General features: G+C 50.5%; 1 protein-coding gene across 1 annotated transcript; it reads right to left on the bottom strand.

Annotated features, from left to right (window-relative positions):
• Positions 1-241: 241 nt before the first annotated feature.
• NECAP2 (NECAP endocytosis associated 2) lies at positions 242-10,549 on the bottom strand. The gene is made up of 8 exons (XM_006023217.3): positions 10,377-10,549; positions 9,997-10,097; positions 8,591-8,695; positions 6,472-6,553; positions 4,916-5,024; positions 3,683-3,860; positions 2,489-2,564; positions 242-1,782 (listed from the first exon to the last, which is right to left on the bottom strand). Exons 1-8 carry the CDS (start codon positions 10,466-10,468, stop codon positions 1,734-1,736), a joined length of 792 nt encoding a protein of 263 aa, XP_006023279.1. The 5' UTR covers positions 10,469-10,549; the 3' UTR covers positions 242-1,733.
• Positions 10,550-11,006: the final 457 nt, after the last annotated feature.

The raw sequence follows: 11,006 nt of genomic DNA, 5'->3' as shown, positions 1-11,006 counted from the left end.
CAGCTCCTCCCTGCCCCCGGCCCGCTCACCTCCACCCCACCATGACACTCAGATTCCTTACGGTTAAGACTCGCTGTTGTCACGTTTCTGCTCCTCTCCCTTGGCAGCACTTCAGCAACTTTGCAGAGAGGAAGAAAGCAGGGGACAGCTCCCCGCTCCATCAAATCCCCTCCTTGAATAGCATCATAACAAGGCCCACCTGACCGGGATCCAACGAGCGGAAAACAAACAGGAATCCAAATTACCATTGAAACATGATTTTATTACTTATTTAATATACAACATTTCCCACCCGTTTTTTTTTTCCCTGTGTGCTTTTCTAACTGCTCAAAAGAGGCTAAACTAATCCTCAGGATAGATTTAACATCAGAAATCAAATACTCATTATCTGGTGCAAAATAAAAAAAAAGGTAAAGCTTGGAACACTGAAACCAGAGCAGTACTTCACATTGGTACAGGCCTTCACCTCAGTATAAATAGATAAGAAAATATTGTGGGGGTTTTTTTAAAGGAAAAAAAAAAAAAAAAACAGAAAATATAAGCCCAGCTCCATTAAAGATCAATATAGTTCTGTCCTTCATTGCATCTAGCTATATCATGGACTAATAACATATCTGTGAAAAGCAAAAATGTCTCTTAAAAATAAAAGAACAAAAAAAAACAAACAAACAAACAAAAAAAAAAAACACCTTTGGGCAGGGGACAAGGAATCTCAGAGTTTCGCTTGGATACGGTTATTTAAAACACAGTGAGATCCAGCTAAGAGCTCCTCTCTGGTCTGACTGACTGCAAGTCCGTCTAAGTGCTCAGTAACTTCCCAGCTGGCTGTTAGCAGCTTTGCAGGCTGTTAGTGACACGAAGGCACCTTGGAAACTATGAAGAAATGCAGTTTGCTCTCAGAAAGCTGTAGACAGGACGATGCTGGACAGTGTCGGGGATGTTAAAGGTTGTGACCCCTTTATATGAATGCTCCTTCATCCGTTCCACTCTGAGACGGGGAATGGTTCTTCTACTATGTGAAGCATTCAAGGTAAGAAGAGTACAGGGGACAACCCAGCCGTACATTATTAACCACTGGTAGCCAGTTGTTGGCCCGTTAGACCCTCTGCTGCACAGGCCAGTACAGCTCCCTACATACTGCATAGACCACTAGCAGCAGACAGGAAAAAAGAGAAGACTTAAAGCAAACCCAAGTCTTCCAATACCGCTCCTAGCTCTCCTCCAGCCTTCTGCTGCTTCAAGGGAACACAAGTCGCATCTCTGTCTTTGGTGACCTTCATTCGCATTAACCAGAGTGCGGTTATAGGAAGCAAAGGGAAGAAGACACGAAAAGGAGCATTCCTGGATGCATGCAAGCACCGCAGTGTGCTGGTCTGGAGAAGAGCAGCACCCACCATGTCAACTGCGATCTGAGCGCTGAATTAAGGGCCCCTGCTGTGGGTTTTTCCTAGGAGCACACAGAAGCTCCCAGGGTTAAGGCATTCACTCCTCAGTGCCAGAGCACTTAGTTCAGCACGACAGTCACAGGACACTTAATTCTGCATGGCTCTCGCTCTTTTCCTGTAATGCCCACGGAAACGACAGAGGCCGCCACGAGGGAGGGGTCGGGGGCTTCAGCCTGCTCTCTTTGGTGTGAGGACGTTGGGCTGCTTTCCCCCGGCGTTTGGTCCACAGTGAAGAGAAGAGGTTCCTTCCCCAATGTCCCCGCAGGAAAGCAGAAAGAGGCGTCTTGATTAAAACTGAACCCAGCCCGTGCTCTGCTGATTCTGGCTGGAAGCAGACCTGGGGAGGGGGGAACGACAGGAGGCTTTTAGGTGTCTGAGTGCTCGGCCTGAGGTTGGCTCTCGAAGAGCTGTGCCCTCAAGCCAAGACTGATTCACCCCCATGATCTCAGTGCAGACAAGCTCTCCCACAGTTAACAGGAAGGAATCACAGCAGCCCAGCTTAGTGCCGCTGGAAGAACGATGAGGTGCAACTTCAGGAGCCCTGGATATGCACAGGTGAGTAACAGCACCCATGAGGACGCAGTAACTTGCATGGCTGCTTACACCCAGGCTAGGCTAACCACGAGCCAGTCACCCCGACACAGCTCGCTCTCGATTAAGATACTGCCAGAGCTGCAAACAGATCTCTACTAGTTCATCACCACAGCTCGATTATGCCGCCACAAAGAGGTACGGGAATAATGCAAGGCTTGGCAGACTCGGTCCTCATGGATACAGTGCTGTTTCTAACAGATAGAGGCCTCCTCTTCCAGCCCCCACTGGCCAGCTGCTGCTTTGAACCGTTCCCCTCTCACTCGGAGCTCAGGGAGAGATGCGAGGTAGCCGTGTGAAGCACTACCGGCAGCACTGAACTACCGGAGAGAGATGGGTTTGATTTCCAGGGCTGTCCATATAGCACGAGATCCATCATCACCAGAACATGGCTATTCCCACCCAGGAAGCCAGCCACGCTCGAGCATGCTACAAACCAGGGAGGGCCTTACCCTGAAGCTCTGGCAAAATCTCCCCAGACATCGGTGGTGGCAGTGGCACTGGGCTGTGGCCAAGGCAAAGGGGTATCTACCAGAAACCAGGAAACAAAGAGAATTGGAAGAGAGACAGAGATCAGATTTCTGCACCAGAGCTTATTTCCCCATGCACACCTGTTTCTAAGGGCCCAAGAGCAACCCCTCAGTTTTGCCAATACACATAGTCTAGGCTAGTTAAACTGGGAACAGCTGAACTGAAGGGGCTTTTCAATCCATTAATTATCAGAGTAACTTTGATGCAGGTGACTTGCATGGAACAGATCAAGGTAGGTGTAGGCATTACCAAGAGACTGCAGGTCTGCAATGCACAGGGGTGCAAGCCAGGAAAGGGCAACAGAAACCACATTCAGACATAACACAAGTTTGCCATAGGATGATTGCCCTGGCTGGGCAGACCTACATGGCAGTTCCTGCGTTCCTGATTTAGTCTCCTCTTTTTCACCTTGCTAAATAAAGGCTGCACTATCTGGAGGATGGAGAACTGGGTTTGATATAAAGTTCTATCATGAAGGAGACTGGCTCTGATAATACCTGGCTTGTGAGGCATTGATTGGTAGTCAATGCTGCAATGAGTCTTCCAGCAACTGGACAGCATTTGATCTACCGCGCCAAGTTGGCCAGGTCAGCTGCTCTGAGGCAGCTTCTCTCAGGTCTGCTTGGATCTCCATACACACAGACCACTAGCAGGCTGTCTCCCTAGTGAAGCTGATCTTAACTGTCTGTCCATAAAACAGACTATGTTCTCCACTGAGCACGACACTCATTTGAGATACCAGGGCTGACGGAGACCAGGCCGCACCTTGCAAGGCTGAAGAGAGATGTAGTTCCCAGCAAAGCCTTGGAGATCGGTCGGGGTCTGAATCTCACCACCTGCACAGCCCACAACACAAGGTGCTTGTCTAAAATAAGCACTACCCCATAAAACATGCAGCCACGGGCATCCAAAACAGCTTGCTCAGGTTAGGAACTGGCCTAAAAAGAATCAAAAGCTATACCTCCCCTGGGGCGTAATTCTCATCGACTCAAGTGCTACGTGGCTAAATGCCAGAGGGCACCTAGAGAGACCTGCTACCATAGCACTGGGCGGTACAGGGATCCAGACTGCCAGACAGACCCAAAGAGAAGCAAGCATTTCCGCTGCAAACAGACCTGGGTTAGCAGGGCCTGGTAGCTGGGAGTGCGTGGGAAACGACGGAGGCTGCTCCCCTAAGGGAGGGATCATGGCTGGCCCCTTTCCTCCAGGGGGAGGTGGGAGGAGGCTCAGGCCCCCTGGCCCCGCCGGGTGCGATCTGCTGCTTGCTGCAGCTCCTTCCTTCTTCTTCATATTCTGAAGGGAAATTTCAATGTAAGGCGCAGCCTGCAACTCCACAGAGCAGGACATGCTGCTCTGACCCAGCTCCACCTGCCCCACCAGCCATTCAAGGCTCAAGAACAGCCATTCAGCTGCTCGCAAACTGCTGCTGAGCACAGCAGAGCACCGGTGCCTTTTATGCTCCACTGTGAACATGGCCATCTCAGCCAGCCCCCGGGCACTGAACCCAGACCGTCCAGAACAGAGCCAGCATCTGAAGCTGGGAGCTATATCAGACTCATTCCCCCTGTGATTTGACACTGAGGAGATACTTAAGACCCCCAAATGGTAGGGTATGTGAGTGACCTCCTGTGAGAGGGTTTTGGTAGAAAACTGTTCATTCTTCCTGTCCAGCACAACCCAGGTTTCAGAGGTACAAAAGAGGCAGATGCTACAGCCTCTGGTGGCCTTGTAGCTAAAGCAGTTCATGTTTTTCTGTCATGGGGAATGGAAATACCCCCCCCACCCACACACACCTTCTGGCTGGGAACAGGGATGGGGTTTTGGAAACATGCCTACCACTCACCACTAGATCACCATCAAAAATCACAGTCAAGCATGCAGCTTTTCTGTGGGTCAGGCAGGGCGCAGAGCCACACTTCATTCTGATCAGTTAACCCTATACGCCCTCAACTGCTCACCTACGGAGCATGACCCACCTACCTGCATCTACAAGCATATTGCATGACTGGAAATTCATCAGTGAGGCACCACCCGGCTGGTCCCTTTGCACCTGCTCTGGAGCCCTCAGTCTCCAGCATGAAGAAAGCGGCCAGTGGGGACAAACCCAGGGTCGCCCCATTTTTGAACTCCCCGGTTTGGGGCATGTGTGCAGGTGCACACAGTGGCTGTGCTCAGGCTCACCGGTGTCAGGACTCACATGGACAAGCCCCAAAGGGCCAAAGCCACACATCAAACAAAAGGATCCATCTGACTAGTCACGCTACCCAGGTGAGGATGAACGCTGGCCTTCCCTTTAAGGAAAGGCTTAGCCGGGGGAGGCAGCAGACTAGGTAAGAGAAGTACCTCACCGCAATGTTGAGTTTGATGGTCTGTCCCTCCTTGAAGCTCAGGTCCAGTTTAGGCCCCTGCTCTGGGTTCTGGGCCTGTTTTGCGAATTCGCTTTGCTGCCTAACCCACCTGTGAGGGGCAAATAAAAGTCATTAAGTGAGGAGGGCAAGAGCAGGAAGAGCCGACATCCAACTAAAGTCCTATTCGAAACAAGTAGCTTCCATTATGGTAGCGGCACAATGAATCTTTAGACTCTTGTTTGTGTGGGTCATTTATACCGTTTGCTCTGGGCATTCTTCTGGCCGTGGCCAGCTAACAACAGCACCAACAAATAGAAATTAAATAATAAAAATAAAATAATTAAAAATGTAATGAAAATAATAATCAATAGTAATAGAAGTAATAGAGGGATGATAAAAGACTAAATTATAATAATAAATAAGCACATTAAGTAAAAGTAACAAGAAATAGTAAAGAAACAGCGAGCGATAATGAATAATAAGAAACGATGAATAAATAGCGAGTAATAATGAAAAATGATAAATTATAAGTAATAATAAATCATCATCATCATCATTATAAACAGCATTTCATTTATTTACTGCCCACTGGCTTTCAGGCTCCCAGTGGTCAACTGACTGGACTGCACTTGCTGGCCCAAGAAACTACTGAGAAATCCAGTGCAAGACAACAGAGGAAACCACTAGCAGTTTCAGGCTTCAGACTTTTTTCCCCAGGTTCTCAACTAGGTCACTTTTGAGCTGTCCCTTGCTCAAGCCAGAGTTGCTTGGATTCCAGAAACATAACCTACGGATAACACCAAAGTGATGGGACGGGAAGGCAGGATAAGGAAAGAAGCAGTGATTTTTTTTAGAAATTATTATTTTTTTTTTTTGGCAAAATAAGAAAAAGGCTTCAAGCAAGCTCCACTGCGGTCGTGACTCCTAAACTACGCTCAAGGGTTTTGAGGACTAACCAGCTGCTGTAATGTTCAGAGCAGCTTCTCCTAATAGCACCCATGACAGCAGCCCCCCTGGATCAGCAGGCCTGTCTAAGTCGCAAGAAACAGCACAGTCCCTTCCATGCAGTTCTGATCCAATATGCTCCAGCACTCGGGAGAAGGAACTACAGGTTTGGGCACAGCTCCATCTTCTGCTACCAGCTGGAGTTACAATGAAATCATTTCTGAGTGGCTGCGTCCCCACTTCTCTGACCACAAAAGGGTTAGGAAGCCAGCAGCACGAGGGAAGGAGGCTTAGGCAATGTTAACTGGGAAGAGGCGGTCACGGGCTTTTACTTGTGTGTGCACGTCATCAAATCATGCTTCCTTTTCCAGGGGCTGGGGAAATCTTCGAGAGGACAAGCACTGCTGCTAATGACTTCACCTGTATGGAGACAGGAACTGAGCCGGTTCAGAGGAATCTGCAGGCTTCCTGTCCAGCCCACCGCCCTGGTGACTGGGCTTCCCTGTTTGAGCACGCTGCAAGCCAACAGCTTCCTCCTCTGGCAGTTTCAGCATGCAACTGCCACTGCGCAGATGCGGCAAAGTCACCAATATGAGGCAAAGGCAACTCACTTGAAATGGTCTTGCAGGGCAACGTTGAAGTCAAAAGCATCACCTCGGTCCACAAACCCCACGCCGATGAACGCACGGCGCCCTGCAAAATGAAGGAGAGCAAGCACTGGGACCAGTAGCGAGGTGGTGAGCCTCCAGCTCAGCCAGCATGGACTCTCGCCCCACCTGCATCGTGGAGTCACATATCCCACAGCTTCCAGAGAACATGCTTAAACAGCAGAATCTCATTTCCCTTCCCAGATGCTGCCCCTGCCAAGCCTCCTGGCAAAGGAAGCGCCCTCCTCCCTTACACAGTACCCTGAACAAGTGGCCTGTTGATCCTGCTACACAGACCCTAGTGTTTTCAATTGCTCCCCTAAAAAAGGAAGCACTTGCAACTTCAGAACAGGCCCTTTCAGTGTCAGGACTCCATCAAGAGGGGTAAAGAGGTGAGAGCAGGAAAGGGGAGGCAGCACTAGGTATCCAACGTGAACTCTCTTCTCCATTAGGAGACAGCTGCAGTGATTCAGGGCCAAATCTCAGCACCTTTACTGGCCCTTGTCACTGAGTACACAGCTGTCTCACAGCTTGTGATCCCCTCTATGCTTTACCATAGGCCATGTTTTACCCCTCCTTTGATCATTCCCTGCAAAACTCACCAATCAGCATTTCACTGCTCTATGATGAAGGTGAAAACCCATCCCTCAACCTGAATGTTATTCCTCACTTTTAAGTTTTAAGCTTTCAGGACTTTCTCCTTATGCCGCTGGTGACAGGCAAATGAGCACAAGCTGCTGTGGAAATGCAGGATGTATCCTCAATACCAAGTCACTGCCAGGGTCTTGGAAATTTATAGTCCTCTTCTATCACCTTGCGTCTCCCCCACCTCAGCACATTTAAGTAACCAGCTATCACTAAGCTCCTTTAAAAACCAGAAAGCTGCTAATCAAATTAGCAAAATACTGGGTGCAATTAGGATAAGGAAAACAACAACCACCATTTTTTTTTTTCCACTCAATTCAGGTGTCTCAACTGCAACCAAGTAAGCTGTCAGGGAATTATACTTTGACACTAAATGCTATACTGGGGGACTGTGTCTTCTGAATGGGTTAAAGCGGTCCCAACAAGACTGAGAATGGTTACACTAGAGGAAAGTTAATTTTTCCATTTGATCTTTGGACAAATTGCTCACATTAGAGCGAAAGGAAGGGATTCAGACACACACACACTAGGAGGTAAACTCTCCTTCTTGGCCTTTACACTTGAAATCTAGAACTAGTGGCCTTGAATTATTTAGTTGCTGGTTTTCCACCCTGTAAAACTGGTGTTCACTCAGGTTATTAGGAGCATGTGGAACTGGAATTGTCCAGCTCTAGAAGCTTGTGTGAAATGAAGCTAGAAACTGTTAAAAAGGATATGATGCTGCTGGAAGGTGCTGAAGTTGTGAGATTTATGCACAAGACTAACCCAGCATCATCCGTTTCCTTGTACTGCTCCTTGCTTTCTCCCCCCCTACCCGCTGCAGCCCTCCCTTCCTCTCTGCTGAGCCTGTCACTTTACAGTGCTCTCTGTAACACGGTTTCGTTTCCCACTAGGAGTTGAACTCAGGCCTGGCCTGGGCACCAAGTTACACCAGTTCATATAAAACTGACTGAGTCACCCTGGGGCAACTGTATGTGCAGATGCTCTCAGGCTGCATTCAACACTGCTTATCAGTTCAGCCTGGGTCAGCAAATACACTGGCACAGAAACATGTTAGATCAGTCGAGTTCAACTTAAGATCAGTTAAACAAGCCTACATGCCAAGTGGTGAAAATCCTGTAACTTTTGATCTTTGGTTTCAACTCAATCCACACAGGTTGCTGAAATACAGGCACCGAGTGCTGACTTTGGATGGATCTAGTCTGGTGTCCCAAGGAATGAAAAGCACCTCATTCCACTCCCCTAGGTTTTTACTCTGCCTCCAAGATGCAACGTTTATTTAGCCCTTTGAAATGAGGAATCCTTCATAGCTGGAAGACTAATCCGGACCAGGCCAACAGAAACCTCCAAGATAAACTTTAAAACGTATTCATCAAGAAACGTGCTTGCCTTACTTAGTATGGTGCTAGAAAAGAAGAGACCTTAAAACCTCCCCTACCATTTCCATCTTCAATCCGAACAACAAAATATCGGCTGGAATCCGTCACGCTCTCCACAGCGATGCCAGGAAACTGGTCCACGGGGGCCTGGGCAAAGAGCTCCCCTACAAGCAGAATTGTGTGTGAAGGGCAAGGAATCTTAATGCCAAAGAAAAGGAGCCAACACAACAGTGCCATGTCCCAGAGCACAGCACGCACAGGGACAGCGGCTTACACATGCTAGGGAATTAAACACAGTGATACACCCACAAAGTATTAGGTATTTACAAGCTGCGCATACCAACAAAGGAGTTAACCTACTTACCCAGTGTCTTCCAGGAAGCCTACAGCGGAGGATAAAACCCAGACAGAAACCCAGACTGAGAAACCAGTCCAACCACTACCCTACATGTCCTTCAGGGGCTGAAATCCATTAACCCAATTCTCAGTTCTCAACATTAGGCTCTCCTTATACAGCTGGGATTGAGAGCAAGCTCATTTACATGACTTGGGACCAGCCCAGCCCCAGGACTATGATCAGGAAGTCCCAGCAGCAGTGGGATAATCACAGAGGGAGTCACTACAGGCAGTGTATACTCTGCACATCTCTTCAAGGACTGATCCCCTTCCGAGCAGGGCCCAGGGCAGGGAAAACGCGTGACAGGGGCCACAGGCAGCTCTCCACCCAGACCGAGCGCAGCGGCAGCACAGGGAGAACGGAAGCGCTCTAACCAACCTTTAGAAAAAGGTTCCATCTTTGAACCATCCTGGCTGCATCGAGAAAGCGAAACACACAGGAAGTGCTTCCAACAAGAACTACGGGGATAGGGCAGGAGATACTAGTTGTAGGGGCTAACCAGGTTTCCCCCCCCTGATTTCATTAAGGACAGACTCCCTAGCACAGACTAGTGTTGCAGTTTGTAAGGCTTCTTCCTTAAATGCCTTGAAGAGCTAACAAAATTGGCATCTAGTTGAGGGTTATTCTGCCACAGAAGGGGGAAAAAGAGGGCTTTAGACCCGCCGCTCAAGTCGAGTTCCCTCCCACTGCTTTCACCTCTTGTGCACCGCTGGGGCACCCGGCACCACAAAGCACCGGGGAGCTGATCCATCCAGAGCCAAGTGCGGCTGCAAGTCATGTGGGAAACCTCAGCAAACCTCCTCGAAGGGGAAGACGCTGCCTTGAGGCGTTTTCACATCAATATACAAGACACCCACGGCCTTTCCGCATGTTTATTTTGAAGCGAACCGAATTCACGGGGTAGCTCTGGGAAGCGTCCACAGCCGCTCTCACAAGGATCCGCGACCCTGCTGCGCACAGCAGCCCCTTTCGAGCGGCAGGGGGCGCCGGCCCCCCCTTCGCGGGGGGGGGGGGGGGGGGGGGGGGAAATCGCACACACGCACATAAATGCCGCTCTTTCCCCTTTACCTGTAGTCTTATCCTCGAGTTTGATGAACGCCATCTTCCCCTTCGACGTGATCCGCAGCCGGCCGCTCCACGCCGGCTGGTCCAGCTGCCATTCTGCAGCCCTGCGGGTAGAAACTGCTATTAGCGTATGAAAAACACCTCCCGAGTCCCCGGCTGAGCCCCTCGGCGATGACTCCTCGTGTCACGGCAATGCTCAGGGTTCCCTACGGCTGGGACCGATGATGCGAGTATCAACTCGGCTACCGCAGCGCTGGAGGGCGTGAAGCAGAGGCCGGGGCTCCCTTGCCAAGTACAGGTATCGTACAGACGTGACCAGAGAAGCGCTTTTAGTTACACCCCCTCACTGCTCCCCGCATTGTAACCCCCCCCTCGGGGCGCACCGGTGTCCGCGGTTGGAGGCGCGCGGCGGCACGCGGTACACGTGCACCTCGGGCTTCACGCACAGCACCGACTCGTAGTCGCCGTCCGCCATTGCTGCTGCTGTTGCTGTCGCCGTCGCACCCGGAAGTCCGCCCGCCGCCGGCTACAGCGGCCCCGCTGTGGTTGGGCGAGCGCTTCCGCGTCGTCTCTGTGGCTGGGGCGGCCCGCCAATGGGGAGGAGCGGGGGGCGTGCCTTTGGGCTCCATGGATTCCTCCCCCCTCTCCCGCCTGGCGGACCGCGGCCTAGCCAATGGGTGCGGCCACCGAGCCCCGGGCGCGAAGGCTGCTGGGAGCGGAATGCAGAGCAGCCGATGGGCGAGGGAAGGACGGAGAGCAGACAGCAGAGCAGTCGATAGGCGGGGGCACAAGGCGCAGTAGCAAAGCAGGGCAGGGAGCAGCAGGCAGAGCAGCAGATAAATGTCTTGTCTTTCCAAACTGATGGTAGGGCAGATGGTTCAGCATGAGCACAACCAGCAACGAGCTAGGGAGATAACAATTGCAACCATCTATTACAAGCCTGAAACTTCCTTAAAACTAGTATTTTTAAATGACCGGTTCTTTTCCTTTATACAGCCCTAGCATGGCACAGC

Source organism: Alligator sinensis, unplaced genomic scaffold (assembly GCF_000455745.1).
Source record: "Alligator sinensis unplaced genomic scaffold, ASM45574v1 scaffold512_1, whole genome shotgun sequence".
Taxonomy (NCBI): domain Eukaryota; kingdom Metazoa; phylum Chordata; order Crocodylia; family Alligatoridae; genus Alligator; species Alligator sinensis.
Note: the sequence above shows the minus strand (reverse complement) of the source record. Positions and strands in the feature narration are given on the sequence as shown.

Coding starts and splice junctions, on each gene's coding strand:
- NECAP2 (XM_006023217.3), bottom strand. CDS start 10,468: ATGGCGGACGGCGACTACGAGTCGGTGCTGTGCGTGAAGCCCGAGGTG. Junction 5,025..6,471: donor GCCCTGCAAGACCATTTCAA/GTGAGTTGCCTT, acceptor TGCCCCTCACAG/GTGGGTTAGGCAGCAAAGCG. Junction 3,861..4,915: donor CCATCAAACTCAACATTGCG/GTGAGGTACTTC, acceptor ATTTCCCTTCAG/AATATGAAGAAGAAGGAAGG.